General features: G+C 40.8%; 1 protein-coding gene across 13 annotated transcripts in view; it reads right to left on the reverse strand.

The window, feature by feature from the left end:
- The window catches only part of dip2a (DIP2 acetate--CoA ligase A), a 110,776-nt gene that overhangs the window by 15,942 nt on the left and 74,935 nt on the right, over positions 1-19,899 (reverse strand). For 8 of the 13 annotated variants that reach the window (XM_042494194.2, XM_042494193.2, XM_042494195.2 and 5 more), the window contains 16 exons: positions 18,086-18,355; positions 15,655-15,792; positions 14,557-14,598; positions 10,800-10,919; positions 9,492-9,689; positions 9,160-9,251; positions 7,522-7,632; positions 6,402-6,525; positions 6,206-6,315; positions 5,178-5,280; positions 4,437-4,501; positions 3,882-3,975; positions 3,145-3,264; positions 2,887-3,001; positions 1,799-1,938; positions 216-352 (listed from right to left, as the gene is read on the reverse strand). In XM_042494194.2, the coding sequence (XP_042350128.1) occupies positions 216-352; positions 1,799-1,938; positions 2,887-3,001; positions 3,145-3,264; positions 3,882-3,975; positions 4,437-4,501; positions 5,178-5,280; positions 6,206-6,315; positions 6,402-6,525; positions 7,522-7,632; positions 9,160-9,251; positions 9,492-9,689; positions 10,800-10,919; positions 14,557-14,598; positions 15,655-15,792; positions 18,086-18,355 (1,979 nt within the window). The remainder of the gene's footprint in view (positions 1-215; positions 353-1,798; positions 1,939-2,886; positions 3,002-3,144; positions 3,265-3,881; positions 3,976-4,436; positions 4,502-5,177; positions 5,281-6,205; positions 6,316-6,401; positions 6,526-7,521; positions 7,633-9,159; positions 9,252-9,491; positions 9,690-10,799; positions 10,920-14,556; positions 14,599-15,654; positions 15,793-18,085; positions 18,356-19,899) is intronic. The other 5 variants (XM_042494199.2, XM_088083157.1, XM_088083156.1 and 2 more) reach the window with 2 other exon arrangements.

The raw sequence follows: 19,899 nt of genomic DNA on the forward strand, positions 1-19,899 counted from the left end.
GTGAAAAAATTCAGGATCACCAAGTTTAAAAAAACTCAATCTTTCCTTCTCCTGACAGTTTGATATTTTGAATTATGTTGTTACATACTGAATTATGTAAATATGTTTTATCCAGCAGCAGTTAAACAGTGATCTGAGTGATAAACAAAGTTAAAACACTATCTACAGAAACTTTGGTTTTCACACCTGACCAGTTCCAGAAATAAGACACTGACCTCAAAGATATTCTTGGTCATGCCCGGGAGGCCGTAGTAAGCTACACCCGAGCTACCTGAGCTCACGCAGATCTCTCCAACTTCATCTGTCTGACAGAGATACGGCGTCCCCTCCACCCGCACCACACAAATCAAAGCTGGAGACACACAGAGATGACAGGAGGGTGGGATATTAGGGACAATAAAATATCATGTCTAAATTAGTTTACAGATTCCTGTTTAGGCAAAAGTAACCCCTCTTTATCATCACTTGAAACACACTAGATATGTGTGGCGGTGCATTTGTCTGCAGAGACTCTGCCCTCTGCCTTCTCATTTTCTTCTGATTTTGCTCTTTTCAGGATGTTCCTGCACAACACGCAGCTGAGGTCAGGAATTTATGAATAGTAGCAGACAGGTGCCAGACTGTAAGCAGCACACATCCAAGAGGAAGCTACAAAAATCTCAGACTCAGTGCCAAGAAAAAGGCAAATACAGTAATGAGAAAAGTCAGAGGTCAAGCTGAGGTTGGCTTCCACTTTTGCTTTCCCTGCCGATACTGTTTATAGTCGCTGAAAATTCCTGACATAAAATATGTTTAAATTTCATTTAAGCCAAATCTCACTATTTAACTGGATGAATTATTATTTTTATCGTCATAAAAGTGCTTTGTAATTATGTTTTAATTATTAAATTACAGTATAAACAAGAGGCCTTTGAGCTGCCTAACATCTTAAACACTTTGTTACCTCAACTTTAGCAGATAAATATCATCCGATGTTACTAAAGCAGTTGAATAAAGCCCTATTCTTACAGGACTAATATTAACAGGGAACCTTATGTAATTTAGAAATTATGCCCCCATGTCTTAATTTTGTGTGGCACATTTGCACAGCATAAACAAAGTCTGTATTTACTGACAATATCCCCTGGTTATGATGCAAGCAATCTTTTGTAATTCTTTATATTTCAATTGTGGGTTAAACAAACAGAACAGATTGTACCACACATTGTCATCTAATCATCATTCAAGATTTTGTTCTTCTAATGGATTTGAGTTCAGGCTTTCAGCAAATGGGTCTCCATCCTGTGTAGCCTCCTGCACCCAAATTGCTCTCAAAACTTTTATTCATAACTGCCACCACAGCCCTCTTACAGTAATTCCTGTGCAAGAAAGAGGCAGAAAAGAGGTGCGGACAAAACAAAAAACTCAAATACAACCCCAAATTACAGAGATGACAATTCCCCCAAGACTGATATATCAAATAACCTCCGTCTTTTGTGAAATATGGCAGGTAATTTGCAGTGGAATTTTTATTTAAAAAATTATGGACATGGCAAATTCGCACATGATTGAGATCACAGAAGACCTCACAATTACTTCATATTAAGAGGTCCCCTGGTTAGAATAATCCCATGCAAAGGGCTTGAGATAGTTAAAGAAAAAATTCAGTGTCAACATGTAAACCATGTGAAACCATTTAGTTTATCAAGTAATATCATCTCAAGTCTCTTGGGACAGAAAGTGGTGTCAATATAGATCTTCCTTCTTTCATCTCTGTCCTGAGCATTTGACTCATTAACTGCAGCAGAGTGTACTTTACCTCCAGGCATGACCTGTCCCACATCCTGCACTGTGAGGACAGAGAGTTTCTCCTCTGTGTCCACACGGATTACACTGTGGCTCAGCCCACCCATAGACAGCACCGCCTTCCCTGGAGGAGGAACACCCATCTCTGGAGGTCTGCAGGACATAGACACAAACACAGTGTCACACAAGGAGAGACTTACAAGGTTCCCACAGGTTTTCCTGGAAAAAAATTCAAAACTTTTCCATGGCTTTTCAAGGACCCATGATAACATTTTTTTCTTGCCCCACTTGCTGGTGTTTTTTAAACATATCAGATTCAAACTTGGTTCTAATATAATTGCAACTCACATACGTGAAATAATGACAAAATGGTTAACAAAACATTACACATCAACACATATTAGAGCTACGCTATGTCCACAGCTGCAGCAAATACATTTGACATTAAGTTACAATGAGTTGAAGGTTATCCACAAAAGATTACTGTAACAATTCAAAAAACAAAATACCATGACTTTTCCAAACCTTTTAATGAGTTTTTTCAAATTCCATGACTTTTCTATGTTTTCCATTACCATGGAACCTTGAGTTAAATTAATTTATCACGAATACCTCTTCATTTCCTCTGCTTTCAGCGGCAAACAGAGCATAGGATGCCAGTTCTATCTTGGTTCAAAGGCAGTGGATGGCCTTAGTACACTGTCTCTATCACAGCAGTACCGACACCTTAAAAGGAGGCATATGGTTTTGGGAGAACTGACGACCGTGTGAATCTGTGAGATAAAGACTCTGGATCCATTACAATATTTCTAGAGTGTCACTCATTTCTCAAAAAAGGCATTCCTCTTTTGAAAACAGCCTATTTGAAGCATGTGTTTTTAGTCTGTCTGTCACCCCAATCCCTCTCCAGGCCTGAGCCCCGTGATCAGCAAAAAGCTGAGACATCCTACACGTTGTACCCATGTTAAAGAAGCACATATCTCCCTCCTCTTCCTGCAGAATGCAGCTAATGTTGCAAATGCAGTGTGATTTAACAGCACAGTGAGGCAAAGTGGTGGCAGGTTGCTTTTGTTCTTATGGGGTGCAGTAACAGCAGCTAACCTGCGGATGGCGACAGTCATGGCTTCTGAAGAGCTGGCACATGGACAGATCACCTCAGGTCGCAGCCCACGTGCCTGAAACACGTTGAGGAAGGCGTCACAGGAGGATATCGACCCTGTGGTAACACACATACACATACGGTGGCAGTCAAACTGATATACAAGCAAACACAAACAAAATTAATCAATAATAATCTCTTGTGGCTTCAGGGTGTTTACAGAGGTTATTTTATTAACGAGAATCAGCAGTTGGACTCACATGGGTTAGCTCCATCAGCAACGATGAGCATGCGCAGTGAGCTCAGACTGATGTCTCTCTGGTCTCTCTGAGCCAGCAGAGACCAGTGCATATCCCTTGACTTCACCACTGCAACCCGTGCTGTGCAAGGGGATACAAAGACAAAGAGACAGGCTTAACAATAGAATCACCCAATCAACACCCCTGTTATTCGGCTTGACGGCCAATCACAGATCACAAAATCTGACAGCAAATGGCAGCATCATCTGACTCAGTTGCCAACAGGTGACTCAGCAAAGCTTGGACCAGAAAGGAGCTGAATTTTATTTAGCACAGCAAGCCTCCTGTCCTCGACCTCCAATGGGCTAATACAGTTGAATTAGAAATCAATGAGTCCAACAAACTATTTCTTTAATCCATCCTCCCCTGTCAAATGTGCACTGAGAATCAAAACTGTGATGAGAAACAGACTCACTCTGGCATACAGACGGTAAACACAATAATAACACATTGGGTAAACTGTCATTTCACCATCAAGCAAGCTGCCAAAGCATTTTTGTCAAAGTATTTCTTGTAAACAACCTGTGCTGTTATGAATGTGAGCTTTGTAAGTGAAATCTAATGCACTACAGTAGCAACAAATGAATGGGTTTACCCTACAATTAGATTCATTTAAGTTTGTTTATCCTGTATTAAATTCCTCTTCATAGGGCTGAGATGCAGTGAGCAGAGTAACATCAGGTTGAATCAACCCTCACCTTTATACGTGTGCACCTTTTGTATCCAGGAGAGAGGGTTGACTTTCATCAGGGAGTAAGGAATGCTGATCACGTGCATTCGATTCATGACACTCTGTCATGAGAACAGACAAGCATCACATAAGCAACAAAATATGTCAGAAATGCATGATGTCACTGTAAACAAGCTGCGAGTCATGACAAGATTTTATCACTTACCGCAAAGAGTATAAATAAAGCATTTATTTTAATTTAAGTATTTAAACATGTAAGAGCACATGATATATGAGCTGTATGTAAATTCCACAGTATGTCTGAAACCAGTTAATTACAGCTGGGTTTTATGTGTTGGAAGAAAGAGAATATTTTTACAGGTATAAAACACTTGTGTTATGAGCGATGTGTTTTTATTAAGGGCTTCATTAGTTTGAATGCATTTATGTATTGATAATGACCTCATAGGGAACATGTCAGTCACATAAATCATATCATTTATCAGCAAACTGATTATGAATCTATCCAGCTCTATTTCTAACCCTCCAATTATCTTAACCAGACAATTAAAAGATCACTCACAGTAAGAACACCATGCCATAATCCTGCTTCTCTCTTGAAGTCCAGGACGTTGGTTATGGTTTCAGCTGTAAATGAAAAGGGAGATTTTGCCAAGTTTGAGACATTTAATCTGACATTCTTCAATAGAGCAAACACACATCATCCCATTATTTTGAAACATAAAGTAAGTTGTGTAATGATGAGTAAATCCTGATTGTAGCAATGTTGGATTGAGTGAAGCACTAAACTAAGTTTCAGAAACAGACCTGGAGAGTCTCCAGGGGCTGCTGGTGCAGTTAGGAGTTATTTAGAGCAAAACTGGGACACTGGAGGAGAGGAAGTACCATACGTTCTCAGCAAGAAACACAACCAGCCGAACGGCTGCATTTATCAAACTAGACTGTAATTACACATTGATAGGATCTGTAAGCAACAGAAAGGGGAAATTCTATAATATCATAGATTTCAAATTAGGTTTATTCAATGAATGTGCTCTGCGTTATCTAACCTGCAGTAGAGCAAAGAACAAAACACACCAACTTTAAAATCAAGTCCAATATGTACTTTTTAATGCATATTCCTACATTATATCATTACTACATCCAGTTAAGTGGTCTGTCCTCTCTTTCTCTTTCTCTTTAGCACATGCTAACACCGAAAACTGGATGCTTTCTTCAGTCTCAGCAGAATTAATGGATGATGGAGAAAACAGAGCAAAATGAAGTGATGGGTACTTGGGTGGATGCAGAATGTCCTCCTCACCTTCAGTGTAGCCGCAGGCCTGTGTGAGTGCGTGACAGTGAACCAGCATGGCTGAATGGGACACTGTAATCCCCATGGTGCTCCCCTCCTTGCTGGTTTTATACTAGATGCAGGAAATACAGAACAAAAAGTTAACCAGTTTCATTACAAAAAAAAGAAACATGGATTATATGTATATTATATATACATGGATTATAATAAGGTTTTCGCAGAATAGCTGACTAGCTGGCGATAAAAAAAATCACTGTTTGACACTGTTGTCCATTTCTAACAACCAACAGTGGACATAACTTAAATTGCCGTTTAACATAGATAACATAGAACGCCACTTAACCTTGCTACCAATTTTTCCCAGTGGCCCGTTTTGGTATTGAGGCGAAAGAAATCCCCTGGTACTCGAAAAATATTTTCCCCAGAGAGCCCCGAAGAGATGTCTGTAAAACCATTCACGGGACACTTCGAACTGCAAAACACAGTTAATTATAACTCTTTCTGTTGTGTGTTTGCGCCATGTAGGTTTTACATTTGTAAAACTTTATTCAAGCCAAGAAAAGTGAAAATCTGTGATATGATCACAATGTAAAGTCTATGAGCTGAGCAGGGAAGCAGTAGACCTGTACCTATACACCAAGTGAGCAACTTCACTGGACTGAAAAGGTGCCATCTTAGGGTCCACTTATCTAGTTATTGTTACACATCTATACGGCCAAGCAGCTAACTCCTACTGGCCAAGTGTCTAACTTCTGACCCAAAGTTGTAATTCTACAGTTTGGCCACTATGTCAAATTGGCTTCAAAGCCCAAGATTGATCATTGTCACTGGATATAAAAGTATGGCATATCTCCTGCGATTAATCCACAAGATGACTACTTTTTTGGGAGTAGTCCATGACTATTAAAATGCAGCAATCTTGAATGCCCTCATACCCAATGATTAACAGCTCAAAAAATATTAAAATACATACAATATAAATATATGTAAGAAATCTAGATTTGCTTCATTGGTAACATCAGTGCAACTTCACTTACCTCTATGTAGGCGATGTCATTACTTGCTTCCCGTATTGGAGGATGCCAGTCTTTTGGAGGCTTCACGACATGTTTTCCATCCGTCACAAACCACAGCAACCGCGGCCAGCCTGCAGAGATGGAGACATGAAGTCAGTTAAATCCAAATGAAACTATACAGAACGACAGTCAAAATGAAAAATAAAACAGACTGTACCTTTGAAAGTGGCTACCTCCCCCGTTTGTGCTTTGGGCAAGCCTTTCTGACAGGCGTCAGTGGTCAGTGCCAATGTGACGCCACAGCTGCCCAACAGGAAGCCAATCTGCTGACTTCCTGCATCCTGGGGGACCAAAAAAGATGAAAAACAGGAGTCAATACTAGCAAAAACTTTGGCAAATGGTGCCTGTCACACAACAATCAACTATTAAGAACTATATAATTCGGAACATGAAAGCTTTGAGATGTTCTGAGGGATTGTGGGAATTGTAACAGGGAGAGAAAGAAGGATGATGACTAAAGAGGAAACCTCAGAGCATCGTACATCAAAGAAGCAGCAGGTAAGAAAGCAGAGTGACGGCCAATCACTATTAAAAACTCCACCGCCGAGCATCAAAGCGCAATCGTGGCAGGAATGAAGCCCAAGATCTGACACACACTCACTCATATTTGATTGGCTGTGTAAATTAGCTTACGGCCAGACTCGTGCTGTGCAAACCATACTGTGCAGAAAGGCGAGAAAAAATGTAAGATACTGGCTGAAGCAGACAAAGAAAGAGGAAGAAAAGGGGGATGGAAAAAGGAAGAAGGATTGAAAGAGAGAGAGGGAGGAAGAATGTCAGCGAATGATTTCTGACTCCCGAGAACAGTTGGCCTGTGATCTAATATTTTGACTGGAATTACACATCATTTCACCTCCCTCAAATCTCATTAATTATAGCACAGCGTCTTCCAACAGCATACTTATAAAGGGCAAACAAGAACAGGCATTAATATTCAGTCAGTGTAACTAATTTTGGGAGAAATTTGGTTCAGTTTGAGCTGATGGATGTGCTAGAAACTGCGATGCATCAAAACACTGTAATTAGAACATCTATAAAAGATAATGCTGCTGCTGGGGATGTAGTCCTTCAACACATTACCAAGAAGGAAGATGTTCTGTGGTGCAAACACATATTCTGGGATATTGGAATTGGAACGTAAATATCTAAATGGAAACATTGTTTGAGGGTCTTATTTAGGGGTCAGATGTCCAGCAGGGGTCACTACTGCACTTCAATGTTTATGTAGCACACATTAAAAATGACAACACGTTCCCAGGAGATTGTATTAGCGTTACCTTTCTGGTCAGTGGCACTTCAATAGGCACAGGTACCAGCTCTGCCAGGAGACAGCCGTAGAAGGCCACCATGAACATCACAGGGTCATTGTTGGGGAAAACAAGTGCAACCTGCAGTTGAAGTAGACATGCTTTATTATGGCACAATGTTATGCAGTTCCCAAAAGATTCTGAAACCAAACACTTGCTCTCCCTTAAAGCTACAGTGGAAGCGGCTCGTAGGCTGCTATGTCTTTGTGGGTTTCACTATATGCGGATGATTATTATAACAAAACCAAAACCAAACTAAACCTAAACTGCACACTTTTTAGATAATAAATACTAAATATAGTACTATGGAAAATTGTGCTGAATATAATTCATGTACACAGTAAAGATCTCTGTGTGATAAGCTGAGATCTAGTATCTGGTGCCAAATTATTGTTTGATCATTTAAGTTTTAATTTAAGGGTTTTTTGGTTGTTTTTTCCCCCAAAAATTAAAATGTCTGAGAAGAGACATTGATGTATATCCACATATTACTAGCAAAGACAAATTGGCCTACCCCCCCAAAAAAAACATTTGATTTACAGTACGCAACATTGATGTTAGGATAACTACGAATCCTTGTGCAATCATGCTAGCTAACCAACACTAAATCACTTTGAATGTAGATTTTCATGTGAGTAGTTCATTTGAGATGTTTTTTGTTTCATTTTGTTTTTACTTTTGAGTTTCTTTTCTTTCTTTGCTTTTTTCCCCAATTTGTTTTGTACATGCAAGACCAGAAAATGGTTGTGGAAAAATGGTGACTTGTAATCCATGTGGGATGGGCCACAAAGGCATGACACTGAAATAAAAATGAATGAATTAATGAATGAAAAACCATTTTCCTATTTCTTTCTAATTGACATTTGTATATTTATTACATTAATATAAAGTAATCAAACAGATCACTTCACCATTTACTGACTTTTATTGACTGTATCGAAACACTATACAGCTATTTCATTACGGGGTCATTACGTGACGAGGCGTTATCAAGGATGACTTCAACTTCAGGCGCTGTGTATATTCATTTTCTTTCATTTTCCATAGGCTGGAAGAGACTGATTTTTTTTTCCCATCATGATTTCAATGTGCTCACAGCAGAAGCCTAAGGTATCCAGCTGGAGGCAAAGGAGTCGCCGCAAGGCAACATATCATGGAGTAAAGCAAAAGAAATAGAATTATTGGGGTTTTTAATTGTTTTTCCATATGTTGTTCCATATGTTCCACATTTCTGAAAAGACCATTGGCCACCTACATTGGTGTAGGTATGATTCTGTCTTGTTGATCCATGTAAGCATTTTTCTCTGTAATGAGGTACTGATATTGTACTTTTGAAGACAAGACACTGCCATTCAACTTTCTGTAAGGGAGCAATCACAAGTATTAGGACTTTGATTTGGCTGATATGTTAATAATATTTTCTTAATTTAAGGTCTAGAATTCAACTTTGCTTCTTTGTCCTTTTCATCTAAATTCATTTTCAACACTACTTCGGTTCAGAGAGATACAGTCTTTCCCTTGCTGAATATCATTTTGGGAGCCTCAGTTAAATGCCTTAAATGCAGACTGTGACATGCAACTAACCACCAGTTTTATCTCATGACTTACTCTGTCCCCGGGCATGAGCAAAGGTTCATTCCTGGTGCTCAGCTTGTTAAGAAGAGTGTAGGCCAGTTTCTGACTGCGGGTCCATAGTTTACCTACAGAGGTGAACATAAAGTGTCAAATACTTCATTTAATTTCCACAATCCCAGACCTTTAAATCAACATACAAACACATACAAAATAGCTGAGTATAACGGCAAATTATAAATTAAGTTATGCAGAGACAGACACTTCCTCGTCCATTACTTCTGCGGAGAAAATCCACATAGAATGGATTACAAAAGGTCAAATTGTTTTGTGAATGCTGAGTCAAACACACACAGGTTGCTTCCTACCATAGGTTAGTGTGTAGATGGGTTTGCCAGCATTGTCGAGTGCCGTCAGACAGGGGCTCTTGGGCTGAGTGGTGCCCCACCGTTGTAAGGCTGCTGGCAAGGAGGGAGGCCAGTTGTTAACCACCCCGAGAGGCTCTCCTCCCAAGGGACTCATGTGCTGGCCTTCTGGCTTTGGCTGGTTGGGATCCGGCTGCTGGACTGAATGGGAAAGAGAAAAGGGCATCATTGTGAGGGTGGTTCGGTGTATGTCTGTTTTGTGACTGTGTCTGTGAATCACAAAACTCTCCTGAGAAGACACTAAGATGGGAGTGATGGAGGAGGAAAATCTGGAGGTTTAAATGTGAGCTGAGTACTGTCGTTATCAGTCTTCGCTGCCTCAGATACCAATTCCTGAGAAACGTATTGAAAGGCACAGGTTTTCTCTTTTTATCTGTCACCAACCCTCCCTTCAAGCACCCTACCTGCTCTTTTATTTGACTTCCATCTCTCCGTCACTATTCTCCCCTCACACTCTCCTAAACTCCCCAGTGAGTGGAGTTCAGAGCTGTTTAACTGAGCTGGCGAGATGTCCCCCCGCCAAATAAAACACCCCTATCAGGAACAGATAGTGTTAAGCCTGCTGCCATTTCAGCTCTGTGTGTTTTCGTGCACCACAGAGGTTTGTCGTGCCACAGTTTCCGTGCCAGACTCAGGGAAGCTTTACAATTACCTGCTGATGTATTACTATTCCTGCAGCTTATTCATTTTCAGAGTGTTTATTCAGCCTGGCAGAGTACCACCCAAAACCCATGATGGGCTGGTTGGAATGGAGGAAATGGTTAGACAGGGCTGGTCCAGTGTGTGTGTGTGTGTGTGTGTGTGTGTGTGTGTGTGTGTGTGTGTGTGTGTGTGTGTGTGTGTGTGTGTGTGTGTGTGTGGGTGTGTGTGTGTGTGTGTGTGTGTGTGTGTGTGTGTGTGTGTGTGTGTGTCCCTCAGCACACCTGGTGGTCTCAGCTCCACCAAGATACAAAATAACAACCACTGATCTAAAAGTGTACCTCGGTTATTTATCTGCAAGGCGTGGCGAGGTCAATGTGGCATTTTTATCTCCGCTGCAAGATGAATTTCATTAAATTACCAATACTGGAGCTGGAAAACTCTGATGTGGCTGTCACAGTCAAAAGAGCAGCAGTGTTTGTATCAAATACTGACTTTAACTGTTGAACACTCACAATCAGTAGGCTGATCACACTGCAGAAAGAGGCATGCTTTTTTTTCATGATTTATTGATTCAATAGAGGCGATGTAATTACTTTTAGGACGGCTTACCGTCCAAAAGCTCCTCAAAGTCGTCAACAAAGAACTCTCGCAACGGCGGTCGCTTTGGTCGCTTCAGAGTGTTGAGCAGCTGCTGGATTTTGGAGGAGACACGACTGTTGACCGGGACACCTACACAATGAGAGTGGAGGGGATGAAAAGAAAAAGGATAGGGGGAAATAAACATTGCAAGGCAAGGATATGGAGAGATATACAGATATGGAGAATAGGTGGGTTGGAAATGTATAGAAAAGACATGCAGACGAATTGATTGAGAGATGAAGTAAGAAGGAGATGGATGAGGGGAGGACAAGAAAAGAGAAGAGAAAAGGTCAGTGTGGTGCTCTGATGCGTCACAGAGGACAACCAGCTGTCACTCACACTGTAGCACGACAAAACAGTGGACCTCGAGGTCCTCTACAGTCATCTGGAGGTCAAAGGTAGCAGTCCTTCAGTACTCTCTAAAATCACTGACAAACCTCAGAGGCTGCATAAATCAGAGGAAGAGGAGCCTTCTTGCCTGCTGCCTAGCAACAACGATGCCCTCCCTGCAGTAAAGGAATTCATGAGGTGTCTCAAAAGGTGTCTGTTTCGCATATGCTCTGCAACTATGAAACCAACAGTCAAGTCAAAATACATGCATGTCATTTGATGTGCTTGTTGAAATTGCTTAGAGAAATGTGGCTTTGTAAAGACATTAATGAAGAAGCAGGGAAGGAGAGAAACAACAGACGAAGAATTTGGACACGGGTATGTCTACTATACTATAATTATATACTATACTATAATCATCATCGGACAACATTTCCTCCACATGAATTCATACTTAGTTTGGGAGGGGTGGTCTGTGTCAGACATTCCAGACAGTCACAGGAGATGAGGGCCACAGCTGCACGCTGCCTGCCTGATATATCTTACTATAATAAGCCCGGCTCAGACAGCCTCTGCTGCCTCCTCATGTAGGGACAGATGTACTGGGAGTAGACGCGTGGGGGTCAGCGGCGCACCTGATGGGCCAATTAGAAAGCCCCAGACACACAGGGCAACATCTGAGGGCCCTGAACCCCACCTACTGAAGCGCCTAGATCATTAAAACCACAGCCAACCAGGACCCTCCTCTGATGATGACTATAATTAACATTTTATAATTTTATAATTTATCCATCCACAGCATCAAATTACTGTAGCAAACACTGGCTCTTGTTTAATTTGGGAGGAAAATGGCACACCAAGTCTTCGCAATAATATGTACAACAAACAGAATTGCATTCACCACCAGGCTGCCCTTATTCTACATTTTTCTTATTGTTAAGAAATCCCATGGAAAGACCAAAACTAACATTGTATTAGTCTGTCTCTTCATATTTTTGACTTCCTCGCCTGTCTGTTTCTCTAAGCCCCAAGCTCATCTGTTCCTACTGAGGTCGTAATTATTTCAAAAAGGTTCACAATTTGCTGTATTGTCATTTTTAGAAAGTAATTTCCTAAAACAGCATAGTTGCACAGTTTTTAATCAAAAGTTATTTAAAATGAAGGAGCATTTGTTAGGGACTGAACATCTGGGGCTCTAGTAGGTGTTTGCAGCACAGGGGAGGTTTATGTTAGATCAATATTTTAACCCATCGTGTGTTTGTCTGACAACTATAAAGCCTCTGGTGGCATAGATGTATAAAAATAATAATAATTACAACCAGATGCGCCTATTCATTCCATTGGAGTGACTTGCCTGGTGCATATGCAAAAAAAGTTCCTCACCTCTGGGTTTACCTCCACAGTATGCAGCCCACTGAATATGCGCAGTATGTTTCTCCTGCTGATGAAAAGGACTTTTTAACAATTTTTGGCTACTTGGGGAAGGTTTTACTGATATAAAGCCACCATGAATTAACAATTTATAATAGAAAGAGTCATAATTGACCTTACAGCAGTTCAAGGTGTCCTGTGCTATATTACAGATGTCTCTTTTATATTGGTGGGCTATGGAGAAAATGCTTTTCTGGCTGCAGGGAATTTTTTTGCAGCAATACCACAAGTGGTCACAGTAACTGGAAGCAAGGCTGAGCGGCTTTCTTGGGGGGCCTGGGCGAGGGCCAATATTTCAAGACATGTATAGCTGCAGCCACATTCTGTTTGCAGCCTACACAACATGCCCCTTCAAACCGCACCCACCACCAGTACAAGACAAACCTACTAACCCCACAGTAAGTTGAACTCTGCTACAAAGCCACTTGTAGTGACTAAATTTGAGGCCAAACACAAGGATAATTCACTCCATCCACTTGCTTTATTCATTACAGATAAAGACACGATTTACTTTATAAGTAACAAGATGAAACCCTTACCCTAATCTCTAACACTTCACAGCTAGGTAAATGCTAACTTAGCATTTTCTCCAAATTTTCGCATCTGGAACAATGAGCGAAGGGGACTGACTGAGGACTAATGGTCGGTGGGTGCATGGCTGATCCAGTCGCAGCTATCCCTACTCAAATATTTCTAGCTGATCCGGTGTAGCATGCGGATTTTAAAGCAAAGACTTCCTTTTCTGTGTGTTGGTCATTTTGGCTAATCTATATTCACAAATACCTGCAAACAAATCAATGCCAACACTTTTTTTTAAAAAGTTTCTTAAAACCTCACTCGTCTCAAACGATGGCTGATGGGTTCCAAAACTGCATCACGTCCAATGTGCTCTGCCTCTCCACACTGACTGTTTACCTTCTGTTCAAAGGTGATTGGTCAATATAACTTGGACGGTCAATATAACTCAGAACAAAAAACACAAAATTTTCTATATCAATATGTTGTCCCGTCACAGACAGATTCTGTATACATATGCAGAATCTGTTTATAGAGATTAATGCTGGATTGGTTCAAAATAAACAACAATGCATATGTTTATCATGATGAATAAACATGTAACCCAGCGCAACAGTTTGGCTCACTGTTGTGATTTTAATAGTTTTTGGGCAACAATTGAGGTCTATGGCACAAAAGAGTATCAGACTTTGGATATACAGAAAATACTTAGTGGGATTTTTTGTTGGTTTTGGTCTTTTCACTGGATTTGTCGACAAAACTGCACCATAGTAAGCATGCTGCATTAAGAAACCAACATATTCAGCGTCACTGTGATTCCAGATGGAATCACAGTTACTGTGTGGCAGGTTTTCTACAAAACTATGTGTTGTTATTAAAATGGCAACAACACTAGATGGCTGCCATCAAAGGACCCACTGTGTGGCTACAGGCTAACAGGCTTGTGTCACAGAGTGTAGTGAAAAACATAAACTGAGAAGTCTTAGTGTCTCAGTGTGGGCACACAAACAAGTATGTCTCCATGCTAATTATTTACATTCCCTGAGTGAATAGCTACACCTGTCATAGAAAAGGTCTTTTCACACAAACTGCTCCAATAGCATTAATTTGAAGGTATATAGGTAGACATTGCTTTACGATGCTATAAATGGTAAAGCCTTTGCAACACACTCAGCAGTACAAACACACACACACACACACACACACACACACACACACACACACACACACACACACACACACACACACACACACACACACACACACACGGGAACCCAAGGACTGAATTCACTGTAGCTTTGCATACATTTTTGGAAAACACACACGGTTTGGACAAGTGCTAGACCTGACAGTGGAGGCGGAGGCAGAAACACACACAAACACAAATGCACACGCAGCAGAGTGCACATACAGCAGACTGCCATAGAGTTGGAAGAACAGTTATAAATACCATCCATTAAACTGAGGGATCCTTCACTTCTCCACTCACAGCCTGGAGGAGAGACACATCAGGATGTCAATGAAACAGTCCTGCTAACTTTGAGTGTGAATGTGAACGTGTGAATGTGTGATAGAGAAATCTACCAGCAGCCAGACAAAAGGTGAGAGTAGGCTTATAAAGCGCTAAGACACAGGCTGTTGTTGTTGGCTGTCTTGCTGTTTGTGTCCTTTTTATAATGACTTATGTGGGAAAACTTGCATAGGCAGCGTGGGTTTGAAACATCTTGATCAGCCAAACATAAGGGATAAAAATGTCGCTATTCACATCTTTTAACTCCCTTCCCCTTTATGTGTCAGCAAGGGGGGCTGGCTTAGCATTTATTAGCAGTGAAAACCCAGACGATGCATACGTTCTTAATGACAGAGGATGGATGGCAGGAAGGTAATAGCCCTGCCGAAGCCGTGTTCCAGTTTCCTGGCTGATAGCTTATTAAAAACATTGGACATTAATTAAAAGCAGCATTTTAGCTCTGATGTTGAATGAACGAAGATGGAAGAGTGACAGAAAAACAATGGCACTGCTTTAAAGGCTGCTTGACCAGACTGTCATCTATGGCAACTCTCTGAAGACAACGATGGTTCCTCTGCAAACTGCTGGCAATATTGGGTGCATACTAGACTGCTGTGTGAATGATGAATGATGTTTGGCCATATTTAATTTATGTACTGATTCACTAACATCATGACCAGGACAGAGTCACGTCTGATAATTTGGTTTACAACTCTGATGCAAAGATGAATCTTCTTCCTTTTTAGGACTAATAGTTAACAATGTTCCTTTATAAATCATTGTCATTTGTGTATTTTTATTAGCATCAATGAAATATTATGTATCAAGGTAGTGTCTTTGGGGGGAGGAGAGATGAAGTGTTACCATGGCAACACAAGAGGGTCAGTCAGCAGCTTGTGTCAGTCTGACTGGCAGACTGACTATGGAGAAGACAGAGGGACAGACAGCAGGGGAGGAAGGAAAAGGTGACTGTGATTCTGTGCGTGCGTGTGTGTGTGTATGTGTGTGTGTGTGTGTGTGTGCAAGTAAGAAACTCACCATCTGCAGTCTCCATGACGCTGGTGTGGTGGTTGTAGCCCCGGGAAACGCCTCGCACCGAGGCCACCTGGGGCCGCTCCGCATGAAGCGAGGAGCGCTCTGACAGCCCCGTCACATCGGGGGGCGCTGAGTGGTTATCTGTGATGAGTGGGGCGTTGGGGGTTAAAAGGTCAAACGCCAGGCCTACTTTGGGCTATCGTAAATGAAAATGTAATTCATGTGCTTGCAATCAAAGTGATCTGACAGCTTATGAATGTGATTATGAGGGCTTTGTTATCTGTAAGTGAAGAGTCTTTAACTGCAGAAGAGTATGTTTTAACAAGGATTTTACATTTTACCTCCATTTTAACTACCTGCCATGATAATGAATGAATGTTTCTATTCAGCAGCTTTTATTCCACTCAGTGAGTCTATCCACAAAGAACAAGATTCTTGAATAGTATGACTAACAGGGAAGTCTGAGGACATTGTGACGGCCTCCATTTGTCCCCATTTTCTGTGCTTAGCTTTAAAAAATTCTTACAATGAAATTTCACAAGTCTGTTAAAATTTACTGCCAAGATTTCTTTAAACCAAATCATTACCCCTTATGGGAAACGCCAAAACACCTGGAAATTAATCAAACATGTTTGAATAGCATGAGGTAAACACTCCCTGGCCACTTAATTTAGACCTATACAATTGAAAGCAATCCAAAACAGCAGATTTGCCCCAAATTCTACATTTAGAAAGATCATAATGGTTTTTTTGTTTACACTGTCAGAGAAGTACTGATTCAACCACCGTAATTGTTTATTATTGAAATTGTAGCGAGTGGTGGTGTTGTACTGGACTGTACTATATGGAAATGTGTTTCTGACATAATTAGTTCAGGTCTGCCATCTAATTCTGTGGGAAACAGTGGACATGCATTGATTTTTTCTCTTTGCATCAATACTATTGGATTGTTCATCACCGAATCAATATATTGATCTTGATAGATGTATTGTTATACCCATATTTGTAAATGGGGTGGGCAACCCATTGGACACACCTCTTAATATAAAGTTCAACACCACTGCAAACTACAACCTCAATGAAAAAACATCTGACCATCTTCGTAAAGGTAGCATTTATGGCTAAGCTTTTGTATTGGATTGCATTAGATTTTAAAGGTGTATCTCATAAACTGAAGGGAGTATAGGTGCTGGTGGTGTGATGGGAACTGGGCTTAAAATGTTAATCTATAAACACTCAAGTGCTATGGTAACACCTAAAGAAATTGATGTAAGTTTGTAGTTACAGAGAACTGGGGGCTGAACCTAATAACTTATACAGGCATTGAATCAACTATATCTAACATGTGCACAGCACAGATATGTAATTTCATTAATGCTTGACGGCCTGCTAGTCATTGTCTATTGCTAAAGTGAATGACAGACAGCTTGAGGGGTCAAGGAACAAGATATATGGGAGATTTATTAACAGCTCCATTCAGCACCAGTCACTGCTGCAACTTTATGACAGCAACCTTGACGGGTGACAAGCTGGACAGGAATCAGACTGCTACATCCTAATAGGATATCCTTCTGCCAGCAACACGTGCAGACACACATGAACACACACACACACACGCAAGCAAGACACTATCACACTTCGCTGTGAGACGGATGGAGATAAATCCACTGAATCTCATTAACTAGCTTGTGACACTCGCATGGCAACGAGGAAGGAGTATCTCTGACGGGGGAAGTGGCTGCGAGCCCTTTCACACGACTGAATGACAGTGAGATGGCAGACAGAGACGACTAATTAGAAAGACGTGAATTAAAACTCTGTTTCCTTTGTCTTGTCTCATCGAGTGATTGTGTGTATCTGCAGGAAGATATGCTTTGGTAGTAGCAGATGTTAAAGACATCGCTGTCTGCCTGCGACTGAGCTACAGTTCTAGAAAAACTGTCTGAGCAACAGAATACAGGTTAAAGTGTCACCTTTGTCAAGACAGAAATTCTAGTTGGCTGGCAATTATAAAGCACATCAAAATTTTGCTAGTATCAGCAAATGTTAGACGATGGAAAGACAAAAAAAAAAAACGGCTGCAGACTATGTTATTCATGTTTATATTGAGATGGAGGAATTCAAAACCAGACAGGTAAGAAGTGGGTTCTCAGGCTTGTTAAAGGACTGAATGTGTAATTTTACCATGAAGACAATGAAATTTTAATCAGGAATCTTCCACCAGCACACTGGGGATACTATACAAACAATCTGGGGCATCTAATATGTTTTCCTTGCTTGCCGTGAAAACCTCATTCTAGTTTTACAACACAACTTCAGCCCACAACCACCTCTAACGGAATTAGAGCGCTGTTTCAATTAAAAGGGGACAAGAACATAACAGATCGACCAGCCGTGATGTGATGCCATGTGAGACTGCGTGTGTGCCACTGACCTAGCTGGGTGTGTGCCATAAGGTCGGCCAGTGCGGTAGCTGCGGCGTTGGCGTTGAGGGCTGCGTGGGCAGTGGTGTTGGTGGTGGTAACGGATCTCCCTCCCGGGTGGGATGAGGTGGATGACGCGGAGGATGAAGTGGACGAACCCTGGATGACACGGTTAAACCAGTGCTCAACGGCTGGGTGGCCGTGGCCCTGGTAGGGCGTGGAGGTGGCCAGACGTCCCTGCCGGCGCAGCGAGCCCTCGTCTTCTGACGCTGAGGAGGTGTCTGTGTTTGACAGGTCAAGACAGGGCAGCGTCACAACAGTGGACAAAGACATGGGGCTGCAGGATTTAGATGATATGCTGATGATACATTATTACACTTATACATACTGGAGAGGGTACATATAAGCGAGTAGAAGCGGCAGATGATTTTGATGGAGATGAAAGTTGTTAAGCTGAGGGGTGCTTGTCGTTAGATGTATTATGGCTTCATTGGTAGAGTATGTATTTTTATATTGGATTGCCACACAAACACTCAGCATATTGTTGCCAACTGCAGCTATATGTGTACTATATGAATAGTAAAGTGTGATAGACTTTGACAAGAGACAGACCAGAGTGTTTTGACAAGAGGTTGTCTTTTGACACACTGAAAGTGGACTTGAATATGTTTAATCAAAGGAATAAAACTAGCAAAGGCATCATTCTAAAAGGACAAATTTACATATTTTTTCTCTTTACTATTGTGCTATTTATAGGGCTGGCTGATGAAAGGATAACGATATAAATCGTAAAATAACTTTTCCTCGATTGAAATGTGAGACATAGTTGATAGAACGCATTCAAGCCATGTTTTGACAGTCAACAAAAACAGCCAATGATAATAAGAATAGCACCGTGGAAAATACAGCTCAGTGTTTGACAACCAAGTTGTATGTGCTTCCACAGCTTTTCACCATCGCGGTTCAAACAGCTGATAGTCCGACAGCAGCGCAGTGAGACAGACAGACAGAGCGGAGCTTCTTCTCACAGCACCAAAGTGTACTACTACTTTACTAATACTCAAAAGTCATTTTTCTTCCTGAGTAAAATGACTATTAGCAAAGATGTTTCACAGAAAATTCACAGAAGTTCAAGTCAGAGTCCCACAGTCAACAGAGGTTTGCCTATGATCAGCACAATGTGCTTAAATTTACCTGAAGTTTGTTTAAGATGGAACTTTTAATTTTTATATAAAGCTGGAAAGTTTAATAAATAATAATAATGAATCATATGTTTACCATGGTCACCATGAAATTGTGTCATTGAACTATGAGGGCAAAAAACAAACAAGCTCAAAAAAAAAAAAAAAAAATCATGATATTAATTTTAGGTATGAGGTTCAGACCTTTGCTGGGAGGAAATTTTAGCAACTGGACCTCTTTCAATTTTAGTTGAATAGGTCTGCCAGTTGGTGATGCCTGTTCTACAGTACATCTGTCATGTTCAATGTCTGACAGAAAATAAATATTCAAATCAAAATTATACTTATGATATCTTAATATCTCACTTAGGAGTAAAAGGGAACCTTTAAGCTTGACAGAAATAGTGATTCGATGCGTATCGCGATATATATCGATATTGACTGATATGAAAAAATTACTGTGATAAGACTTTTTTCCATATCGCCCAGCCCTAGCTACGTATTTATTAGTCTAGATTATTTTTGTGTGAGTTGCAGAGCGTTGGAGATATCAGCCGTAGAGATATCTGCCTTCTTTCCAATATAAAGGAACTAAATGGCACTCCAATTTACTCAAAGCAGTCAAAAAAAATACATTTGAAAAC

This window comes from Plectropomus leopardus, chromosome 10, assembly GCF_026936395.1.
Source record: "Plectropomus leopardus strain MGB_pleo_1.0 chromosome 10, ASM2693639v1, whole genome shotgun sequence".
Classification (NCBI taxonomy): Eukaryota; Metazoa; Chordata; class Actinopteri; order Perciformes; family Serranidae; genus Plectropomus; species Plectropomus leopardus.